Source organism: Colossoma macropomum, unplaced genomic scaffold (genome assembly GCF_904425465.1).
Source record: "Colossoma macropomum unplaced genomic scaffold, Colossoma_macropomum, whole genome shotgun sequence".
Lineage (NCBI taxonomy): Eukaryota > Metazoa > Chordata > Actinopteri > Characiformes > Serrasalmidae > Colossoma > Colossoma macropomum.
Genome location: NW_023494793.1, coordinates 27,233,007 through 27,258,878, shown reverse-complemented (window position 1 = coordinate 27,258,878; position 25,872 = coordinate 27,233,007). Strand labels below are relative to the sequence as shown.

General features: G+C 37.3%; 1 protein-coding gene across 1 annotated transcript; it reads right to left on the bottom strand.

The window, feature by feature from the left end:
• Positions 1–2,918: 2,918 nt before the first annotated feature.
• Positions 2,919–25,583, bottom strand: clcn6 (chloride channel 6). Its single transcript, XM_036579016.1, has 23 exons — positions 25,485–25,583; positions 24,780–24,839; positions 24,622–24,687; positions 24,454–24,519; positions 22,994–23,060; positions 22,765–22,871; positions 22,370–22,496; positions 21,504–21,571; positions 20,486–20,544; positions 20,079–20,211; positions 19,007–19,120; positions 18,744–18,910; positions 18,422–18,539; positions 17,152–17,281; positions 16,129–16,282; positions 15,083–15,239; positions 14,765–14,871; positions 14,357–14,543; positions 12,321–12,478; positions 8,786–8,942; positions 7,825–7,932; positions 7,388–7,513; positions 2,919–6,079 (listed from the first exon to the last, which is right to left on the bottom strand). The coding sequence occupies exons 1-23, from the start codon at positions 25,560–25,562 to the stop codon at positions 5,999–6,001; spliced, it is 2,595 nt and encodes an 864-aa protein (XP_036434909.1). The 5' UTR covers positions 25,563–25,583; the 3' UTR covers positions 2,919–5,998.
• Positions 25,584–25,872: the final 289 nt, after the last annotated feature.

Genomic DNA, 25,872 nt, shown 5'->3' with positions numbered 1-25,872 from the left:
TGCTAATTGGTGGAGTATAATCTTTTAATGCTTATTAGCAGCATTAACTTTTTTCAAAACTACAGCATTCATGGCCATTTAAACAATGTACACTGACAGTTCCACAATACACAGCCACTATAGAGTCAAAACTGTTGGCAATTGATCATATTTGTCAGCTTCACGAAAGTTTTATATTCCCCACGCCCTTCATTTTTTCATTGAAAACAGCCCTGTGTTTCCAAGGCCCATGTTCCTATTGTGTTTATGTACATGCTGGTTCCAAATAGATTCACTTATCGAAACATTTGATAATTTTAACAACATTCCAAAATATTACCAAGGTCACTATTCATGCTAATAGAAGAATCTTTGCGCACATCCTCAACAATGCCTACCTTCCATTTCAAGACCATTTTTACCATGCTTTTGTTTACTTGCTCTCACCATTTCCCCGTTACTTTATTCTGCTAACTTTGCTAGCTAGCAAGCTAAGGGTTACACAGCTAGCAACAAAAAACAGACAAAGCAATTATTCACACTGTTTGTATTCTACACTCTGACTTCTCAAAGAATGGTTTGAGTTACCAATTTCCAATTACCTCACTCAGGCTAGCCTAGCAGAGGCTTGTTGTTTCCTGCATGACCTGCATTTCCTGTATTGATGACACTGTGACATCAACCAGGGCCTTGAGAACCCTCTTATTTCCTTAATATATTATATTGAGGTTTGATATATTGTATAAAGAGCTAAACATAAGGCCCTGGGAATGTAGGTAAACCCTCATCACAATAAAATAGATCAGAATCAGGGTTAACCTCACTCTAATGATCCTAGAAGGTTGTACAATTAGACTTTTCCTTATCCTAGCCTAGTATTACTTCTGAGCTTATCTGATCACACTACAGTGTATTCAAGAGCTCTGTTCTGTTTCAGGTGGTTCTATTACATTCAGGTTATTTGAGATTACTTAAAACTCTATGATATTTGTAGCATGTGATGATTTAGGCATTAGTCATGTAGCTCGACTGCAAAAAAACACTTGAAGCAAGAGGAAAAGAGTAATTTTTGTAGAACTATGGCTTTAAATGACTATAAATAAACCAGGACAGTGAAAATCTAAAAACACAAGTAGAATCAAAAATGTAGGCCTATGTGTTTCTACGCCTTCTATATTAAACACACATATCAGAATATGAGAATTTGCTGACAGTAAATTGCTGTAATTTTAATGTGTTTTAGTGCTAATGATGTGAATTTGCATCTTGTATAGGGACATGCCCGTTGCTTGAATGGATGGTGACAAGCTGAATAAATTGGATCCCACCACAAAATGTGTTTGCCTGGCACTCCGTCTTCCCTGTCCAGTTAGGTTTCTCTACATCAATTACACCCTCCTACTCAAACCTCCCAAAACGTCAACTGCAATTACAACTGCCCTGTGAAAAGAAGAGGGAAAAATACTTCTAAAACAGCATAAAACAGCTCGAAAAGAAGACAAATGGAGGTCAGTCTAGAGAACTCGTCTGTGATTTCCACACCTGATCCCCTTTGCGCCCACCCACTTGACCGGTGGGAGCACAGAAGACCTTTAGGCAGGGAAAAGAGATCGCACTGTTCCATTCCATTGAGGAATGGCAGACTAGCGAGTGACACATTGTTAGCCTCGTTTCCGAATCGGATCTGTGCTGAAACGGTCCATGTCTGACACATCAACCTCCATTAAGGGGCCGTTCGACGGCTGGCCAGCTGGCGCTGTCGAGATCTTGTTGATGGAAGGCACTGCTGGGAATAAAAGACAGGTTGTTTGTTGGTTTGTTGGGTTGTCAGCACAACGCACCGAGCACCATGTAATGATGTCATGTATACTGCATCTCTGGTGGGGAAGTATTGACTTTGATTAGTAAATGTCTTTCACTTAGTTTTTTTTAAAAGCTCCCCCAGAAAAAAAACTGATATTTTGGTAAACAGTAATTAAACAGATGCAGAAAGTAACCACTTGTTGAACTAACTGAGCACATTAATCCCCTGTAATGTTACTTTTTTGAATATAATTAAATCATAAATCATAATTCTACTTTTACTTGAGTTTATTTCTATAATGAATTAAACTTACAGCCGTTTCTAATAGCCATTAGTTTAGCTAACTAAGCTTAGCTAAATACCTACTATGTTCTTTTACTATTTTCTGTTTTAGTATAACAGCTCTTTATTAAATGTAAAGCTTAGATTGCTTAAATTATTCTAGTCCTAATGGCAAAATCTTCACTGAAGCTTCTTTCTGAAATTGAAAATGTACTATAATTCAAGTGATCAATAATTCACTTGAATGCAAGGGAAAGTTTCACTACAGTACTCTGATTTAAACAGCCCTTGTCAAGGAAAACCAATTTTCCTCTATGTATTCTGCGCTTTCTAAACATAACATTCACTCTTAAGCCCATACCTATTTATGAAAATAAAGCTGGAAAAATAGTCCATGTTAAACTCATTGTTTCTGTGATGCTACCAAAAAAAAACAAAAAAACAACATATTTACATTTACTTTTCAGCCAAGAGCAGCCAACAGCAGTTAGGCCCCGCCCACATTGATGTTATAAAGAGTGTTTCATGGACTGCTTTTTAAATGAATCTGAGTACCAATCGAAACAAAGATCACTTAGATATCAGTCTAAAACACATTGTACAGTAACAAAGGTAGTCTTAATTCTACAAGATAAAGAGAGGCTGGAAAATGGCCATTTAAAAATGAATTACAACCATAATTCATAAGTGGATCTCAGGAGAAAAAAAATACATGAAAGATGTATGATAGACACTTTAAGCAGGTTTTTCTTAGTGCTTTGTCCACACCTGGTATTAAATAAATGACTGAAAAAAGTCAACTCTTTAGTCGAACTACCCAACCAACCAACCAAACAAACAACAAACAAACAGCCAACTCTCCGTTCCGGAGCTTGTCGTAATGTTTATTTGAAGTCAGGTAAAGGCACAGGACAGTGTTTGCATCACTCTCATTGTTGTGAGCTTGTCATAGATAAACCTGGGACAGGACAATCCAGAGGCCACATCCATCAAACATCTCAAAACGAACAAGAGGAAAGCTGATTAAAGACAAAAACTAATCTTACATCAATGCTTGCTCTGAGAAGTTTGAAATGAGGGCTGGAAACAGATATCTGGGATCATCAACTGCCAAAACCATTATCTCCTCATAAAGCTTACAGTTGTATAGAGGGGTGGGGTTGGCTGAATTTCAATTCAGTTCAGTTCAGGTGAGTTGAAGTTCAACCTGCTAACAATTCAGGAAATCAACTATTTGAAGATACAGCAGAAACTAAATTAATAGTTTCCAAATGCCAACAACAATTTTTTTCTTCTTATCCAGAGTCAGAGAAATTTATCCATCATTTTACCTTCCTATGGTTTCTGAATAATTCTGAATCTTCATCGCTGCTCAACTTCATGATAATCAATGCTAAGAGCTGAGAGGAGCCGCTAGCTAGCTAATCCCAGAAGCAAGGAATTAGACCTCGTACCCTGCAGGTAAAATGCATAGTTCAAAAATAGCTCTAAAAACAAATGCTTAAACAGTTTTTTTCAGTTTCAGATATAAACATATTAAACAAACCCTAACTATCCAACTCCAGAGATGTTTTAGGGATTTTTTACTGCTAGCTGAGACAGGCTAGCTAGCTGTTCCAGTCATTATGTTATTAAAAAAAACTATATTCTCTACTTGAATCTAGGTAAGCAGAAACATGTTGATTATCAAAATGCTGGATATTCACTTGAACTCACCCTTATTTTAACTAGCTTTCCAAATTTAATTGAGATTCAGTCCCTTATACCTCGACAAACATTGGATGGAGGGCTAAAGTCTACAGAATATGAACAGAAAAGTCTGTGATATCAGAGGGAGGAGTACAAATGTTCACATTATGACATGATACTTTTATGAGAGTCTTGTAACAGGCAAGTTTCCTTCCATCAATTTAGTGTACTGGATCTGAATTCAGAGAATACTTGAATAGAAATAATAATAATAATAATAATAAAAAAAACAATAGTGTGATATATTACAAACATAAAAACCAACAAATTACACTACGTATAACTGTTCACTCTCAGAAATGACAAAAATATAATACTGATTGATTTGAGCCATTTTAAAGCACTTCAAAATTAAAATTATTAGTACATACTTGTAAAAAATTCTCACTGAAACTTAATCTTAAATAAAACCATATGCACAAAAAAGAACAAAAACGAGGAATGCTCAGTGTAAAAACATGTGCCCTCATCTGTTTAGCATAAATCTGATACTATGTACATTACAGCTGCATTACACTACATTAATGCAAATAATATTGGTCTAACACATGAGTACATATCAAGAGCAGATTACATTTGTAGAACAACGCTATGCCTAAGTGGATTTCTACCATCACAGTATTAGAAATGTCATTCGTAACCTGCCGTTATCTTTTGGTGGTTTGATCAGTTCAAGGATACAAACGCACCCTGAGAAAGTTCATCTGCGTTTTGCTGCCACGGCAAGACTAATGGGATGGTTATAACTGAGGAGCAAAAGTTTCAATGGAATGAAACATGCAATAGCAATATGAACAACTCTTTCTGGTGCTACTGCAATGGGAAAAGATTGTTTGTTAGGTACACTGTTGTTTTCCACTGGAAACCTCAAGACAACATGAAGCTTGATGCTTATTCCCTGAAACATGACAACAGCTGAGATACAGCTGGTCCCTCTCTGAGCTATCAGGGAGTGCTGTCTTCCACTTTTTGATGAATTCTCAAATGGAATAATTCAAGCTTATTACAACAAAACAAAAAAATAGGCATTGACATCATTTAATACGACATAGGACCCAGAACAGTCCTGATCCTGCAGTCACGGCTCTGCAAAGTTTAGTATCAATGCTAAGCTAAAACATTTGGTTCTAATTAGGGGTGGGCAACATGACAAAATCGTATCATCACGATAAATTACACTATGATACACTTTTCTGAATATGTCAGGAATGTTGCCAGGACCTCTAGATAACTGAACAACTGCAAGTATAATAAAAATGACCGTAGGAACAATAACAACAATAGTACAGTAATTTCAGAAACTGCATAGAAACAAGTGGTTAACTGGATGTCAGCCCAATATACCACTAATTTTATGAATATGCTTTAGCAACTGTTTGAATATTCCTCCTATTCCTTCTTAAATACCACATTTTTATTTTAAATGTTGAATTTAAAATGTTCAGTGATGTTATATTTTTGCCACATCGCCCACACTAACTTATAGTATTCAGATCCTAATTAAAACCTTTAAGAATTAAACAGAGTATGACAGATTACAGCCAAAATTAATCTCCGCAGGGTGGCAAATCTCCAGAATCTGGACCATCATTAGTCTAGAATTCTGGCTATTAATATTCATTATAAAAGATGCCTTGGAATATTATTTTAATGCCATATTTCCAACAAACAGTTATTTCTGAGCTATATAAAATGTTTCAGACATTCGTTCCAGTTTTGCTTAGTGATTCTAACCACGTTTAGTGCAAAACATAAATACAAGTATACATACCAAAACAATAGCAAAAACATACTTGATGTCCAAAATAAAAAGTGCTACAGTGAGGTTGGTAAAGCAAGGCAAGGTACTGTTCATGAGAATGTAGCTGGCTTTTTCTTCAGAGGAAAACAGTGAACTTCTGTTCAGGTTTTAAATTAGTATGATGCACTTGGAAGAGTCTCAATGTACGTATGTGTGGGTATGTAGGTAGGTGCATGTGTGTTTGTGTTTGTCAGTCAATATGGATAAAGTACCATGCTCCAGTGGTCCAGGAAGTGGCTGGAATGGCTTTAGGGTGAGACCAAGATAGGTTTCTGGCCCGTCGGTGGTCCAGTGTGGGTTCAGGCCAGCCCGTGCACGGCTGGGCCCAGCTGTTCTGCAGCAGGGGGAGGGCGCTCCGATCATTGACAGAGCGAGCGCACATCTCAGATGGTGATGTAATGCTGCCGGAGCTTAGCCATCAAAAACTCATGGGTCAAATTATGTCTTGTTATTATTCCTACAATCTGAAAGAGATGAAGAATGCATACAATATTACAATATATATCATTCTGTAACACAAGCACAACACAGTCCTAGGACATAAATAAAGTTATCTAACTTTAATTTAACGCTATTTTCATTACACACTTTACAATCATTACTGTATTGAAGCAGCTTCATATAGTAATCCAGGAATTGACCCAATAATGAGTGAGCAGAGGACAGCAGTGGCAAGAAAAACTCCTTAAAGCTGGTTTTACACAGTGAATCTTCCATGCAACTAGCACATAAGTTACACGCAACATCATTTCTGTGCAATCTGACAGTTACAATCAGATTAATTAAAGTGAAATTAATAAAGGCATCAAACAAAAGAAAGATTCATATTATAGAATTGTGAGAAATGTGATGGACTACCTACATAGGATGGTAGATGTGAGAGTATGGTCAAATTATAAATTATAAAGATACAGAAGCAGGTCAGTATAGTACTGTAAAGTGGGTACAACCTCATCTTTGCCTGGTGGGCTTTTTGTCTTTAATGGCCTGCAATCTACTAGTTTTATCTAACATACAACCTCTTATGTCTAGTGGTCTTCATGAATATTTACCAAGCAAGATGTTGAACATCATGTTTTTATGAGATTACTTTGCTAACATTTATTAATGATTTTTATCTGATACGCAGTAAAAAAAAAAGTTACAGTGCAAAATAAAACTTGCAAATCTCCAGGATAAGCCTACTTAATTATGCCACATTGCTTTCTGGACTCATAAACTATCAATTAAATCTACTATAACTATACAAAGACTGTTTTCTTGCTAATGCTAAAGCCTTGAGGCTCTCATGGACACCCTATTTGGTTAGGTGCTATAAAATGCTCATGACAAACCCAATTAAGTTTTAAGTTATATAATTAGTTTATTTTTAATTGATAAAAATATATAGTGATAGTAACGAAAGAATTCATTTTTCACCAGAGTCCACTGCCATGGCACACTATGTGGCATGCACATACTTGAAGACCACTGGGTTAGGAACTCAGGCAAGGATTGGCAGTCATGAAGCTAATTACACATCCTGAAGACTATTCATTAAATCTCTGGGGTAAATCCAGAGCTTTTCACTGCAGCCGACATGGGCTGAATGCCTCATTTAACTATGGATGCAGAGTCTTAGGTCATGTTTCCCACATGCCTTCCATCTTTCCTTCACAGCTTTAAATTTCTCCACTTCTCAGAATGAAGGAAAACTTCACTGTCTGTTCTTATTTTAACATTAAAGCATCTGAATGTGACCAGTGAAACTCCACCTGCCTCTATAAACATACCTCTCCTACGGCGTTGACCACAGGTAGGTGGCGCAGCCCCATGGTCCTGAACAGGTTGAACACCTGTGAGACGTGTGTGTTTGGAGAGACTGTATACGGACTTGGGTTCATGTATGGAGTCACATCCTGTAGCGACAGAAAAAAGGGACATAAGAAACAAATAGAAACAGGGAGAGAGTTTATGCAGAAAGAATTAGGCTAATTAGTTCTGAGAGTTTAGTGAACAAACTATTATTAGTGCAGGTCCCACTTCATAGCAAGTACACTTGGCCACTAATTGATAAATAATTAGTAACCAATTAACAACAGTGTAACCACATCTTGTTGGCTCACTTTCCTTCCCTCTCTAGCTTTCTCTCTCTCAGCTGTGGTATGAGAACTGCTCAGAGCACCAGTTTATTAGCTTAGTGTCAGATGAGCCGCTGTGAGAGCCTCACCACAATCATGCGTGGGTTGAGGAGGGCTAGGTCCAGGTCATGGATGTCGGGGAAGCGGGGGTAGTCCTCCGTCATTTCTGCATATGAGAGCCGTGGCTGAGATGCACTCTGAGAGAGAGAGAGAGAGAGAGAGAGAGAGAGAGAGAGAGAGAGCTTTGTAACCTGGAGAAAAGTTCTCAGGAAAGTTGCCAAACATCTGATTCAGAAGTTCGCAGCCACAACATTTCTAATAATTGCTAACATTTTGCCCAAAGCAGAACATTATACAACAACTCCAGTTAAAGTTTACTCACAGGCTATGATGCACTACATCACAGGTAACATGAATACGCAACAGCTTTTTGGTTGAAGCACCACTTATAGTTATGTAATAGATTTATATGTTTAAAAGTTTAAAAGAAGGAACACTTAATGATGTGCTATGTGATAATTCTGGTGATTATTTGCCTTTCCATTATGCTGAACAGTGTTTAGTACATTTCTGGTGGATTCTAATGAAGTGAACAGTGAATTTAATGATGATGAATATACATAATGGTATACATAATGAACTTTATAGTGATTGGGATTACAGTGAATATGGTGAAATCTATGGTGACTGTAATTATAGTGAATATGGTGAATTCTATGGTGACTGGGGTTACATTGAATATGATGAACTCTATGGTGATCAGGGTTACAGTGTATATGGTGAAATCTATGCTAATTGTAATTATGGTGAATATTTTGAATTCTGGTGATTGGGCGTAAGGTGAATATGACGAACTCTATAGTCATTGGGGTAAATATGCTGAATTCTATGGTGTATGTTGTTATGGTGAATATGGCGTTCGTGGTCATTCTGAATATGGTGAACTGTACAGTGACTATGACAATCATGGTGAACTCTATGGTGATCATGCCTATGCTAAACTTTATGTTGGTTACAACAGATGTTCATGTGTGAGGTGTGAACACTGACCGACTGGTTCTCTGCGTAGCAGACGCCCCGGATCAGCAGGTTGACCAGCTGTGAGCGCAGTATTAGGCCGTGGAAGGTGAGGGGGCGGAACCTCTCCTCCATACTCCACTCCTCACTAGGTGACTGGTCCGGGTACAGGTTGGGGTAGGGCATGTGTCTGTGCCAAGAACAATAAGTAGAAACCTCAAATGAACAAGAGCTCAGTTCTCAGAACCAAACAGTTTTGTGTGCTTAGTGTACTTTTACTTGGGAAATTCATTTTTTAGTTATCATTCAAGAAGCTATGTTTACTTTCTGAAGTTTTTTTTTGTTAAAAATAAAGTTTCTATACTTATTTTTAATTATAGTTTAGTAGTGAGTTCAAGACCAGTAGTCAGTTATATACAGCATATGCTACCTGTTAACATGTTTAATGGGTCTAAAGATTGTTTTCCCATCCTAATCAGAGAGTACCACTTGTGAATTAGTAGAGAATGAGGCCTAATACTTATTCACAAAATACTTCCTCGTTATTTATCTTTTCAGTTAGTTTTCATGGCAATGATCATTGCTTTCCTTTTACTACACTTTTTAAACAAAAAATTATGTTTTTGTTCTTATTTCAGGATATAAAAGTTTTTTCTTTGATAGTCTGAATTTATTTTTTGGTTTTACTTGTGAAACACATGCAGGACATTGTAAGGCAAAACCCAAATAAAACATGATTTTTCAGATTTATCACCCTAAAAATGTGTAGGTTTAATTTCAATCCATTATGTGTAGAACCGCTTCACTGAAAAGAGAGCACCATTTTACATACCAGCATCATAGCAGTTGTGCACTTTTTTCAGCGAGCATAAAATGCGCTTGGACTAGCGGGTGCCAGTGAACCATGGTCATTTAAACAGGATTACAGTAACTCCATGGCAGAAGGCTTAATAGACAGCTGCCCTTGCCCTTCACAAGTCTTTTTCCTTCTAGCTTTTTGGCTCTGTTGGAACATTCATCACTGTTTGCTTTTATTGTTATGAAAGGGACAACAGCAACTACGTTTACAGCCTATTGAACTGACACCAGGACCAAAGAACAAGACTTCACTCTGGGCTTGGCCTGCAGACCAGTGTTGGCATGGTCACTGAGACTGACCATGCAGTCTTTGGCTGAGCTCCCAGGGGGTGTGAGGCTGGAGAGCCAATCAGCTGAGACCACAATGCCATGTGTTTACACATCTTAAAGAAAAAGTTCAGTAAAACATCTTAATTTACCCAATCTTTAGCCAAATGTAGTTGATCAGCTAAGATGTGTTTGGTGTCAACTAATGTAGCTAACAACAGACGCTTATTTGGCACCAATGAACATTGTGATGTTACAACTAGATCTCTAAATCATCACAGGCTTGACACAAACTGTGTGGAGTTGTTACGTCATCTCAAATAGACTTACTTATGTGGTTTCTGAAACTGTATGACATACAATGATCAATAAAAATGAACAAAACTCAGGCCTGAAGATGTGTGCTACTACTGTTTTTAGCTATGCAATGTACTTCTGTCCATTTTTATAGATATCTGTATGTCATACAGTATTATAACCAAATCTATTCTATATAACTGGTTTGAACTGTATGTGATTATTTAATTTGTAGCTCTAAAGAAGCTAACTTCTTTAGCAAGCTACCAAAAAGGGCTGATAAACTACATTTGGGGTAAGGAGTACAGTGTACAAATTTGTCTGCCTTCAAAATCATTTTCCTTCCAGTTACACATAACAATAGTTCTCCTCCAGTCACCCACAGATGCTGAAATATTATAATGCACTAAGGCAAGACACAATCTCACTTAATTTCTGTAATAAGAATCACAAAACGGAAAACGGAAGCCTGCTGTATTGCAAATTAGTTTTTGCAGGGGGCACGCACACCATGCATATCAAACGAGCAGTACGTGAGGGCAGGGTCGCGGACCCCGAGGGGAGAGTGCTATTTAATGATCCGTAACAAATTGCACAACGTAGTGAAGCATTATGCTCGTTCTCTCTGAGCTCAGACTGCAATATGTTACTTATCATATTATTACAGTAGATGGGTACACATTCTTTCATGTCAGATGATGCAATTCATTAATTCACTTGCATGCCATTAGCACAGTGAGTGTAGCGAAAAAGCCAAACGCCTCTGCTCCTGAAAAAGATGTCTGAAGTATTTTCGGCAAGGACAGTTGTGTTTCAACATGAGTTGTATACAAATACCAAACAACTGTCATTTACATATACTGCAAATAACGAAAGACCAAGTACTAAAACAAGCACAACAAAATTAGCATTGAAATACAGCCATACATTACACACTTAAAATGATTAGTAAATAAAATGGTTCTATATAGAACCATGAACATTCAAAAAACCTTTTCATGATTAAATGGTTCTTTGCATCGTGAAATGGCTCTTAAGCCTGATGGAGAATGTGCTATAGACGGTTCTATATAGAATCATTTTGAAAAGGGTTCTGTATAGCACCAAAAAGGGATCTTCTATTATCACACACTTGACATCATAACAATGGAAGAACCCTTTTTAGTGCAATATAAAGGGTTCTTCGAATGTTTGTGGTTCTATATAGATCGATAGATAGATAGATAGATAGATAGACAGACAAACAGATGGACAGACAGAAAGAAAGATAGACAGACAGATGGACAGATAGATAGATAAATAGATAGACAGATAGATCAAAATAGAGAATACAACATGACTAAGACATGATGGTCATTAATCCCGTCAAAAAAACAGGACTCCGGAAATTATTAAATAATGCTGTCACTGTAAGTTTTTTTTCTTTTGAAATAACAGAAATCCACAAAATGTATAACCATATTACCATATTAAACGTGACGTAACAGTTGAGTAAAAAGTTTACGTACATACAGGCTAAGATGTTCAAGCTCATATCGCCACACATTTCATGTTACCATATATAAGAGATAGCTTCAAAATAATTAAAAAAAAAGGACCTCTTCTCATACAGTTGTTTGTATAGATGCCCATGTTGTCTTCAGTTATTTGGAAATTGCTCTGAAGGAGGAACAAGACTTGTGGTAGTCCAAAATGTTGTTTCTGAGGTCTTGCCTGAGTTGCTTAGATTGTCCCATTGTATCAAGTGACAAATGGCACAGGCTCTAAAGGTAAATGCAGTTCCCAATTAACTGGCAAATCTGAAGCTTCTAAAAATCATTACATGAATTTCTAGAATCTTCCAGATCACTCTAAGAGACAGTCAACTGGAAACTGATATAGTGAATTAAAGGTGAAGTATATCTGTCTCTAGTCGACTGTTTTAAAATGACCTCTGATGTAAACAAACTAGACGCATTAATTGATCCAAAAAAAGCATGGTTACATGAAACATGAGTTCTAAAAAACTGAGTTAACATGGCTTTTAGCTTAGGTGTACATAAACCTTTGGCCTGAAATGAATGTATGTCATGGGCTGAGTGTATCATTATACCCCTCCTGCTTAAGTGAACAAATATCACATTCAAATAACCACAATACTGCCTACCTTCTCTCCAGCATCTGCTGCAGAATGTCCTGCCCCTCCTCCGCTGGCTCAACCCCCACCTGCTCATCACACACATTGCGCAGCTCACTCGAAGGGTACGACTTCATCGACTGGCATCTCCGCCTCTGTTCCCCCGCCCGGGTCAACACACTGGTTTTCTACAGGGGAAAAGATCATTTACAACTCTGTTACTTTAGGTTAAAAGACACTCTGAAAACCCTATTCTTTATTTGGAGTCAGGCCTTACCTGCTGTAAAGAAAAGCCACATATTCACAAGAAAATGTAGCTGTTGTACACGTATGTATTAAATGTATCCAACATGCAAATACACAGCACATAATGAAAGCGCTTGTGGAGTACTGCATTGGCATGATGTAACAAAAGCAAATGCTCACAGAAACCTGCTGCTCTTTCCAGTGTAGATTCTAGATTCTAGTCTGACAATTAATGTTACAAGCTTTAAACAGCTTTTTTAATTCTTAGAGCTGAAAAACGTTAATGTAAAAATGGGAATTTTTTTTTACGAATGTTTTGGGTACATAAACAAACCAAAGACTTTATAAGTGGACCTCAGGGGAAAAATAAAATACATAAAAACGTGCCCTTCGAATAATTTTACCACACTGCAAAGTTAGAGATCACTCCTATTTTCACCACAAGATTAAGCTGATAAAGAACAAAGAATTTCTGTAGCTTTTATTGATATGTTTACACTCTATTCCACTGTTTGCTTGAGAGTCTTTACTTTAACCTTTACTGTATGTAAAGCAACTTTCTGGCTTGCCTTAATAGTCTGAAGCAGTGACGCTAATAGCATATTAAGGATCTGTGGCCTTAATTGTTCAATGATTGTTAAAAAATCTTAGACATCAAAAGCTTACAGCAATGCACTTGAGCGGGTACAAAGAGGGCAATAATCCTTTATTTCAGTTTGGCAGGTTTCCCTTTTGTTATGAAACCCTGGAATACTGACAACAAATCCTTCACCATTAAAGGGAGCCATTTTAAAAAAAAGTCACTTGCACCATCTTGTGGACAAAAACTGTAGTGCTTAAACGTAACACTCATGGACTACACAACTCGGTAACTGATTTAAAAAGTGTAGGCTGCACCATCTTGCGGACTGAAACTGTAGAGCTGGAACTACAGAACTTAGTTCTTAATAATAATAGTTAATAGTAGTTAGTAGTTAATAATACTGTATAGTTTATATACAGTCTATAGCAGGCGTGTCCAATCTTATCCGCAAAGGGCCAGTGTGGCTGCAGGTTTTCATTCCAACCAAGCTGGAGCTCATTTTATCAGTCGTTGGAAGACTGACCAATTGATTAAAGAATTGGAATCGGGTGTGCTCCTGCTTGTTTGGAATGAAAACCTGCAGCCACACCTGCCCTTTTGGATAAGACTGGACACCCCGGTCCATGGTATAAACCCACTGTTGTTCATTTGCTCATATAATTGTCTGAACAGCTTGTTATTGCAAGCTTTAAGGTCACCAACCAGCTAATTACTTTTTAAGTCTTATAAAGTTTGAAGCATACACTTCGCCACATCTGCAGACCAGTTTCTGGCTGCTGCCATGTTGTATGTTTTAAACTTCCGTTATGACACAAACGCACATGTTCAGAATGTACTTGCACTTTTTTAAGGTGTACACATGGACGTATTGCATTTCAATTGAGTTATTAGCTGGATTATTAACAGATTACCAGGATGCATGAACATGTGGCTATTGACTGCTATTTAAGGCTATTTTAAGGATTATGCAAAGTTTATCCACACTAAAAACATTTGATTTTCAAAAGCATTATCTGATGAATTAATTTGTTAAAGCTGAATTTAAATTAATATGTGATCTACTGATAGCTATTATTGTCACTACAGTATAACCATCACCATCCTGTCAGGTAATGATTGGGTGGCCTGGTCAGTTTTGGACAGAATGTTGCTGTACTCAGGTCACAATATTTCTGGCCTAAATAAAGCTCCATTCTGCATATGGATAAATTGTGAGTCTTGTAGAGAAGTATTGTACCTTAAATCTAATGTTGTTGCTGACAAGGATGTTTCCCTTCATGAACTCTTTCTCATACTCGCGGTTCTCAGTCACCACAGGGAAGGCATGGTACACGGTGGTCCTCAGGATGCTGACCAGAGACTGGATACGTGTGTGCGGGTAAACGTACGTCAGGTTGGGCTCCATGATGTCACTAGCGGTCAGTCTAAGAGGCCAATGGTCAGGGACGGGAAAGAGTTGAAAAAGAGGAAAAAAACAGAAGGACAGATAATGATGAAGATGGCAAGAAAAAATGAACAGTGGGTAAAAAGTGAATTAGAGAGAAAAAGAGAATGGGAGAGAGAAGAAATATAATTGAATTAAAACAGAGAGTATTGTGCAGAAACTGCCAAAATGCAAAGAGCAAATACAGAAGCTTTCTCTCACTTATCCATTTCTATTTCAGTCTCCCACTCCAGAAGCGGCACACCTTTCAGATGGATATGAATGTCATAAATGCCTTTATTAAAGAAATCTCCCGTCCATTTGGCCACCTGATAAAACACAAAGTTATTTAACATCTACAGACTAAACTAAAAAAAGGGCAACACAAAATACAGTACAGCATGGTTTCAGCAGAAACTAACCTGTTGTTTTCATATCACTGAATCATTTCTTAAAAAAGCCCTTGAACAAACACTGTTTTTTCTCCTCTAGTAGACATAATAAAATGTCTTCTCATAAAAGTGCTGACTTCACTCTTACCATCAGTGTAATCATGATGGGAAGGCCATAAGTGATCTCATTGGTTGATTCTATGAGGATGACTGTCAGGCTGATGGTCATGCGCACCACGCCTCCTAGGAAAGCAGCTGCTCCAATCAGGGCGAATGTCCCCGAATATATATGCATGCCCAGATTCCTGAAGTACAAAAGAACCCAGCATTTGAAATCAGTCAGTGAGAAATGTCTAGCATCTCCAAATGTTACAGCACACAGTTGTAAAAATGAAGCTAAGTTCAAGCAAATTACAATGTAAATGGCAAATTTTAGTGCAAAATGGGTGAGTTTATCATACTGCAAATAAAAAAAGAAAAGGTATAAAGAAAAAATTTAAAGCCATAACTTTTGCTTATGTTAAATTCAACACATTTTCAATGGCGTCTTCTTAACAAACCTGTCAATCATCGACAATATCAGATTACATCACCCTAAAACCCAGGCCTACAATACATCAAGCTTTTTCCTTTTTCCTACATACGCAAATAGCCACATATGCAGTTTTTGGCCAGAAAATGACAGATTATTACAGCTGACTACAAATCATTATAACTTACAAAAATGATCACTATTGCATCACTATTATTAGTTTATTTTGATACGCTTACCTCAGAAAAATTCTTCCGTTCATAAATATTTCAAGTATAGTGTTCTATATCACAGTGCTGAGTGAGTGTGCATTCCCTCTAAGGTTAGCAGGTACATCTGCACCTAGCAAACACTCTTAACCGTCATTACTAATCACAACAGGCGGTAAAATCAGTTAATTGGCTCACTTTGAACCTCATTGCCCTAAATAAGGAGGTCATTGTATCAAATGTTGATCAGCCGAATACTACTGGAAATACTTACTCCATTACGTACTGTAATAAACAGATAACAGACTGATATAATTTAGATAACGAAAGGACTTCAGTATCCATATTCTTAATAGGATTAGGCTACTTACACCACAAAACTGGGTTATCTACTGCACCATAAATATCAACACGTTACTCATTTGTATTTTCGCTATTCATTTGCACTCTTACATTTTGAGGACGTTGGCCACCAGGCGTCCAAGAGACGCTCCACAGAGCAGCGAGGGGACAAAGAGTCCACTGGGGACAGACACTCCATATGTCCAACAGCTCAGCAAAAAGTACAGCACGAAGAACAACAAGAGGGTGACTGGACTAAAGGTGGCTAGGAGAGATAAAAACAGAAATCAAGCCTCCTGAAAAGAACAGAAGCTTTAAAATGTGATATTATATTTAGTTGCTGATGCCAGTGTGTAATTTTTTTGTTAAATATACAGTATCAGCTTTTTTCTGACATTCAAAAAATTAATAACTTTTCTTTAATGTCAATTGTGACTGGAAATTAAATAAATGAAATGTAAGACTTTTGACTTACTAGATGGTACTATGTCGTCTACCACTATATAAAAGGGGTAAGGTATTGCTGTTGTAGTTAGTGGATGTAATCTGTTTCACTTGTGCATATTTAACACGTATTAAGATAATAAACAGCATCTTGTGTTAACTGCCAGTGGGTGATGCCAATTGGTGACCCAAGCAAAATAACACCATTTTTGTAGGCCTGTTGCCACGGAAATCTTTTTTGTATAATCTGGCATGCAGCACATATTAACAGTAATAATGTTAAACAGTGTGCTACAGAAACTGGAAAAGGTTTATTGCCATGATCTCCAAAATTATGGCATGCAATAACTTTAAAGACTGTGGTTGCCACACTGATTTCAGCAGGCTTCACTTACTGCTGTCATGAGAGTAGACTTTCAATACATGTTGCACAAAAAACGTTACAAATACTTTTGTTGAAAGTCAGATTATTAAGCCCATAGACATTAATGGAACGGATAACAAAAACAGGGAATCGACTGAGTGACTCACGATGGCAGGGCTTCTGTAGATGGGAGTGTGGATGGTTTTGGACTTTGAACTTAAGTCACAACCATCATTAATCCACACGACTCTCACCTGAGAGCTATCAGGTGACTTATTTGTGAGTATGCACATGTACGTGTATGTGTGTTAACACCACTGTCTCACCATCTTGGTGGAAGAGCTGATGTATTGCAGTCTCCTGGGGGTTGAAGAAAAGTGTTGCCATGTCATTGTAGGTCTTGTTGGAGCAGAAAAACTGCCGTATGGTCGAATTCACATCCTCATTCGCTGACACCTAAAAAAAACACAAGAACATTAATAACAAACTGATATGAAGATAAACAAATGATGTAATACAACATATACAAAGATACATATCAGTCATGTGCTTACAAGTGACTTTCTTATGGTCCCAATATGATGGTTCCCAGGGCTTATAATTTTAAACATACAGTATTGTTCAAAAGTCAGAGATGACCCTTTAATTCGTTTGATTCATTTTTTTAGTGAAAACAAGCAGAAAACCCTCACAACCTAAATATAACATCAAATTTTCAGTTTATTACAGCTTCCATTTTTTTTCACAAGGCTTGATTTCAGTTTTACAAAGAAATCTGCAGGGATATTTTTCCACACCTACAAAGTCTTAGAAGTTGGTTGCATTTTCTGTTTCTCACAATCCAAGTAATCCCAAACACATCTAATGATGTTGAGGTCTGGACGCTTCTTTGTTTGATTTGCAAACGTCCTTTCAGACTTATAGTGTTGAGTTGTCTTTTCACAGTGGAAGGATGGACAGAAACACCTGTGTTTATTTTTCATATCTGAAGCAAGAGTGGAGCTTATCTCCCAAAGATGAAAGCTTTAAATACTGTTTATGGTGATAGTTTTGGTGGTCTACCAGGTTGTACGGAGTCCCATTTTCTTTGTATCTTTTTTTCCCACTCCAGCTTTGGAAAATCCTGTTCCCCACCCCCCGACTTATTTCTCTTTCAGAACGTAAAGTGGGGGTGGGTTATCTTTTATCTAATCTCCTCAGAAATATCTCCTGACAAAAAAAATATAACTTTTCTTAATGGATGCTTATGGACTGTTGTTTTAGGTACATAAAAGGAGTCTTTAATTGGAAAGCTGCATATTCGGTTATTTAGAGTAAGGGCTGGAATGTGCAATGATCACAAACCATTACAGTTAATTACGCCTTCAGTCATTCTGATAATGGAAATTATATAAGTATTCATAATGGGGGGAAAAAAAACAGAAAAATACAACGTGTGTGTGAAGGAACTAAAGTATTAAACTAAAGTATTAAAGAATAAAGAAAGAGTAGATTACAGTAAACAAGAATAAACAAAAATAAAAAACAAGAGCATGCAAGAGCGAAAGAGAGGGAGAAAAAGAAAAATACATATAAACTCTTTTATTTTACACTTACTATTGCTGTTGTGTTGTTGGCAGTCGGGGAGGCTAAATCCCTGCACTCTCCTAAAGTCATGGAAGCCATGAAAACCACCACCGTTGTAACCATACACACCAGGAGACTCTCCAGTACTCTGCCAAACAGAGTTGAAAGGCCATTACTTTTATTATTAATTTGTTGTGTTTATTTTCTTGTATCACATCATGTAATTTTTCATGTTCAAATCTAGTTGAACAAATAATGAAATGTAACATGCTGGTCATTTCTAAGCAGCTGGAGAAACAGGGGAAAACGACGTCAGTTAACATGACAGCCAGTAGTGTCTTGTAATTGGTACCTAATGAATTTGGCTTTGGGGTGGACGTTCCTCATGCGGTATTTGGCGAGCCGCTTGTTGATGCAGTTGAACATGGCGCCCAGCAGGCCTCCCACTACACCCATCAGCACAAAGAAGGCCAGGTCCACTGCTGTCCATAAGTGACAGTTCTTATCCCCATCTGGACACTGCAGAGACGTGGGATATATATAAGGTTTAGAACACACATGTTTTAATATTCACTGAGGACTGCAATCTCCTCATTCAAATTTGCTTCTCTTTACCTTGAATTCTCCAAAGTTGAGCAGGCCAGGGAGCTGGAAGGAGCCCCATTTGTTGTAGTTGATTCCAGAGCGAAAGAAGTTGAGTGTGAAGGTGGCAGACATGGAACAGAACAGCTACACAGAGATGTACCGAAAAGAAATCAAGACATATTTCAGCAAACATCTGTTTTGTCCTTTGTTTGGTCATATTCTAAAAGTTTTCCTGCACAAGTTCACCTATTAAAATGTGTGTGATTTTCATCTTTTATCTCGTAGAATATTCAGGCTATTTCTGTTAAATTTAAATATTCTCTCTTCTGATTGGCTGCTCTGTTTCGTCCATATTTTCTGATAGCAGTGAGAGTTAAAACACAACAGTGCTGTAGGTTGAATGGTTAGTGATACAGAAATGTGTCTGTGATGTTACAACCATGTTGAATTAAAAATGTTTTTGAAGATTTGCATATATGGACTCTCAGCACGTGGTAAGTTTTGGAACTTGAACAAAGTTTACATAGTATTTTTCAACTCTAATTACAAAAACACAAGCAAAAGTTTTTTTTCAGTGGTCTTAATGGTTTCAATATTCCCTTATGCTGTTTTGGAAAGCTGTGAATCTTCTAGAAAGTATTAGGTATTCCATACTTGGCCCAACATAAACAAAACTGAACTCTGTTGGACATTTATTTTCCTACACTGTCAGAAATAAAGGTAATGTGCAGATATATTTTTCATTCATCAAGGTACAAACAATGTAACTGTACCCTCAAAAGGTTCAACAGTGGTTTTAAGGTCCAATTGTGCACCTTAAATAAGTTTTTCCCAGTGGAAAAGTACATATTTTAAATTTTGATAACCTAATATTTTAAAATAGAACAATGAAATAAAAAGCCTGGAGATGAGATGGGGTGTGTGGAGTCAATACAATTTATCCAACATATAATTTCAAAGGATTATATATGTACACTTGAGGGTACCACCCCAGCGACAAGAGGGGTATTGCCCCAGTGATATTGTAGTAGTTCAGAGGATTCTCCGGGACATGTCTATTTCTACCAGTGCAAGCTAGTGTGTGTTGCCCTCATCTCCTCACCACTTTCCACGTCAGGGCCTGGTTCCAGAAAGATGACCCCTCTTCTAGACTAAAGAGGGTCCCCCCAATGGGAGCCCCAAATGCTGCTGCCACTCCAGCTGCTGCTCCCGCCGACACAAAATCCCTTTTATCCCTGAGGTTATATAAGCACAGCACTTAAATGATTTGGGTGATGTTAACAAACCAAGATCAGTCAACAGTTTTATTAACATCAGGAAGGACCAACTAATGGCTTTTTAATGTTGTTGGTTAATGTATGAGAACATGGGTAAAAAACCACAGATTAGGCTGTGAACCACAAGGCAGTGGGAGACTTTCTAAAGGTACAGTACAATGTAATAATTTAACAGACTGGTACAGCATGTTCTTTCTTGCCCGGTTGAAGATTAACAGAAGCAAGCTCTTACCTGTCACTACGAAAATAGGGAAACTGAAAGCGGATTTTCTTGAAGGTGATGCTCTGAAACTACAGTGAGACAAAAACACAGCTTCATTTTGGCGTGCAGTAGGTAGGCTGTAGAACAAATTAATCTACAGGTCTATGTATCTTTTTTTAACTAACTTATAATCATTATTTACACCACTGAATCACTTATTAATAACTTATTAGTCACTTAATCATAGTATTCAAAAATAGTTATTAATAACTTATAACTTACAGCGTAGACTGAAATGTTATAGACACCTACATGTAAACCGATGGTTTATTCACCAGTATTTTGGCAATAACGAGATGTCATGAAATGGTCAAAAACTTACAGTAATGTTTTTGTCACTAGATGTCTATGAATACCTGTTTGATCAAGATTTGGTCACCTCTTTTTAATAAGAGGTACTTTGGATGTTTTTTTTTTATTATAAGATCATTTTTGATGCTGCACAGCTTTAACAATTATTATGGACAGCTCATCAAAACTGTCTTACTGTTTACATCTTCATACAAATTGCTTGAAACCTATATGAATATAAGCATGAAATAAAAAACCCAAATTTCCGGAAAAAAGTAACTTTATAAGAGAACCTTTTCAAATTTCAATGCAAGTTAGGACCATTTCTGTTGGTGCATTTGTCATGAAATGTTTATACAGTGCAAAAGGCAGCTAGCATTTTCAAATAAAAAAATGGAGATACAAAGTTTTGCTCCAACAGTGATGATATAATAATGCTACATGTTACATATACGTTATGACATAATAACAACAACAACAACAACAACAACAATACTACTACTACTGCTACTACTAATAATGATAATAATAATAATAATAATAATAATAATAGTAATACAATCCATCAAAGCAAATTACCAAACTTTTGGAAAGTTTCATAAACCTTTTCTTTAAATCTGATGCCAGACTTGGCAATCTTATTTAAACATTCCTGCTCTGTCTATGCAGGCTTAATTACTAACTGTATAATTGGTACCTGTGGTAGTCCAGCTCCTACAATGGCTCCACTGTGGATCATCGGCCCTTCTTTCCCTACAAACAGACCTGAAACATGGAAATGCACATCAATATCTTGATTCAGAATTACAGTACATTGGATTTCCACTACTGCACATATGAAATTTGTTTCAGAATTATGTTTAGACCATAAATAAAAGTATATTTCAAATACTATGACCATGGTTTAGTGAGTCAGTTTCAAGAAAAAAAAAATGTTACCAAATGCCAGGGTAAGGGTTTGATAATATTATCCACCGAATTTTCAAAATTCCTGCTTTAATACTTAGTTAGGATGGAAACAAAGTCATTCAGAGTGGTCTGAGGTGAAATGCTCTGTTCTAGAGAAACTTGCAGAGTCAGGATTGTTCACAGTGGCAGAGATGGAAACCAGACAACTGAACAGTTCAATACCCGTAAAAGCTACCTCGCTCACAGAAAGTTCTTACATTCTGCCTGAGGCCTGAGACATCGCATTTAAATTATTTTACGATAAAGCTTTGGTCTAAAACGTTTTTGTGCATTTATGGTGGACAAGGTTGGTGCAGGGTGAAAACCTTTCAGGTTTACTATTAGTTTACATTTAATAGACCAGAAGTAGGTTCTCTGTTCATTTTTGATAGTAAATAAAATGGCTATAAAATGCCTATACTTGCATTGTAGACATTGTGAGCCCTGGTTCCCATCAACACCACCGTGAAGAAATTAGAGTTTTTAACTTTCTCTACAAACGCACCAATAAACATCAAAACACTCTGAGTAACACTGTTTACATCACTGACTGAATTATGCAGAACTGTTTACAAACCAGCAGAATTCTCTTTTATCTACACAGTAATTCATTACCTCCAGCAACAGCAAACAGAACCCCAGTGGCTTTGCAGATGAACGTCCGCAGTCGCACAATCCCTGGAATCTTCACTCCGTTTAAGTAACTTTTAATCTCTGGTATGCCTGATCCTGCCGCCACAGGCTAACATTACACACAAAAAAGAATTAAATACACGAGAAAATTGTATTTAAAAAAATTAAATACAGCAGAAAGCTGAAAATAACTACAGAAAATCCATTGATTAACTCAGGATTAACACAAACTGCTTTAGTATTGTCAAAGCTAAATATGCTGCTAATATGCAATAAACAAATAACTTTATATGAGCCGATAAGACTTTTACAATATATAATAAAAATTAGATGTGCTTACTACGGATGTGTGGTGAACAAATACAGCATATTGTTACCTCAATCAGAACCAGAACACTGGCAATAAATACAAATGCCATGTTGAAAGCTAGAAGCTCAAGCAACGACAACGCAAGACACCCATTTTCACTGCACTCCTCCACAGCTAAAGGGTATGTTAAGGATATTCAGTGTGCAAACTGGGCAAGCTTCATGAATAACATACTTGCTTCCTATAAAACTCTTTTTAAAAAATTGCTGCCAACATAGAAAATTTGCAAAGGATACATTTTCCAACCAGTCTGAACTTCAGCTGTGTGAAGAGTCGTACAAAGAAATCAACAAAGACGCCAATCTGTAAAGACAGAAATGATTATTATTACGTATTTTTGTTTGATAATACACTGTTCATGCTAACTATAAGTAGTATTTACACCCTTTGAATGTGAATCCACAAAAATTCAGATGTTTTAAAGTTTTACCACATTCAATGTAACAAACATTGAAAGATTACTTGGTATAATTATGTATTACACTATTGTCACATAGAGTTTGGCAGAAAATAAAAGCCACCATATACAGACAGGTGGCAAATTAAGAGGAAAAACCAACATAAAGTGCCTTAGCAAGGTGTTGAGTCACCACAAGCCATCAGAACAGCATCAATGCATCTTGGCGTAGACTGTACAAGTCTATGGTACTGTACTGGACAGACAGAACAGCATTCTTCCATAAGACATTCTCTGAATTTATGTCTTCCTGATGGTGGTGGAGAGAACTCTCTACCGTGTTGGTCCAAACTCTCCCATAGGTGTACAAATGGGTTAAGATCTGGTGCCACTGCATTCGATTTACATAATTTCCCACACTCATCAACCCATTCAATGACCTCTAATGCCCTGTGGATGGACTTTGCCACCCTGGAAGAGACTCCCATCAGGACAGAAATGCTTTATCTTAGGATAAATGTGATGAATCAGAATAACTGTTATTCATTTGTGAATCACTGATTCAGGCCTTAGTGTACACCACATTTGCACTCACCCTTTTGTATGAGGACAACAAGAATGACTCATCAGAATACATCACGCTCATTGAATATGTGCTTTTGATCACAATCCCCAAGGTCACATTAGTCACCGTTAGTGCTGAAACATTAACCAGTTGAGCAGTCTTTGTGATCAAAGCTCCTGCCCTCCGTGCCCCAATAATGACCCCTCCTCCAAAATCTTTTCCTCTTGCCATCTTGATGAAAAGTCAAGGTCAACTGGGCTTTTCAGCATTTTTCTGCATGCCACAGAGCACTGAAGGATGTTAACTGCTTACTTTTATTATGTTGTACACCTGTCTGGAAACATCTGCAGTCATTTATTAAGAGTTTTCCTTTCATATGTCACCTGTCTGTGTAATCTGTGACACTCTTCACTGTTAAAATTGAATAAAAGCCAGTCTATAGGAAGCTACAACAGACATTCAATCTTAAATCTATCGTTAATCTATCTATAGACAAAGTACATGTGAAGTGTTTAATATCACAAATCATAATGTCTAGAACTAAGATGGGCTCAAATGGATCTATTGTGAATTATGTAACTACTTAAACCTTTAGTAAGGTTTACATACTTAATTACAGCTTCCTAATGAAACACTTAAGACTTGCAACATATTAATGAACCTCGAGTATCAGCATATGATCTATGTAGGCATGGAACCAGACAAATCCATTCAAATATAGGAATAATTCATACCAGGCCTGTAGATACTCCAATGGCAAACACCAACATCCACTTGACAGCTTCATACTTTTTGGTTTTCTAGAATACAGAAAAGTAAATTATACTACAAATGTGAAAATAACTGGACAAGGTGCAGTTACCACAGACACACATACTACACACTGTGATCTGATACCTCACCTTATTGTCCAGTCCCTCCAACACCTCCACATAGGGCTCATTAATGCACCGGTCATAATCCAAACTCTGTGAAGAAAGGGGGGGTCAGTAAAACCTCAGCCATCATATTCATTTACTATACTGTTTCATTTGATTGAAGTTGGCATAGTTTGTCTCACCTCATAGTCTTTCCTTGGGAGTATTTCGTCTTCATCTTCCCTGGTCTCACCCAAAATTGTCTGACAAAGAAGATGTAAAAGGAAGATAATGAGGCACATTTTCATAACAATAGTCAACTAAGACAGGCTCTAAGGGTTGATGTGTGGGTTAGCTTCAGTAGTGGCAGCTGGCAAGCAAAGCAGATGGTCAACATTGATTCTTAACAAAGGGTCCTCTCCTCAATATGCACAGTACGCTGTCTTTACCATTTCTATTTCTATTCCTCTCCCAATATACATGGGAACTGCCTGGGTTTCAAATACAGTCCCTACAGACTGAGACTGGTATTAGGCCTATTTACAGAGCTCATGTTTTCATTGTGACGATAATAATTAAACAACACTGACTATAACCAGCCAACAGTGACATGGCTGGCTGCTACATCTCTGATAATCCTGAGAGTGTAAAATAAACACAATGAACACGACCCTGTGTGACTAAACTGGCTGTCATTCACACAACTACTAAGAAAGCCATGAATTGTTTTTAGCTAATATAAAAAACACAGAGAGGGTGGAGCATCTACAGGAAGCTGTGCTAGCTAACGTTAGCAACGGTCAAAACATTGTGCTATAACTCGCACACAGCAGCCACACGGGCAAGATATTGCAAAAGATACTCTAGCTGGCAAAGAAACACAAAATGCAAAGGGGTCTAAACGGTACCAGTTCCTCTGGTGTCCTGGTTTCTCCTTCTGTGCAGCAGCAGCACTGACAGCACAAGCAGCTCTCACAACACGCCATGTTCAGCACCAACACTAACGATGTCCGAATCCTAAACGAGTGGTTCATTTGAACCGGTTCTTTTCATTAAATGAACGAACCGACTCGTAACCGAGTCGAACACTTTTGCAGCCTCTACATGTCCATCTTATAGAGTAAAGATTTCTCTTAATATCTGAATAATCATTATTCACAATTTAACTGCATAAAATGACAGAAAAACACTACTTTGTATCACATTACTAGCTCTTTGAACCACTTGCAATGATATTTGTGGATTGTATCTGTTTCCGTTACGTGTGTGCGCTTTGTGCGTTGCAAATGGGACTCC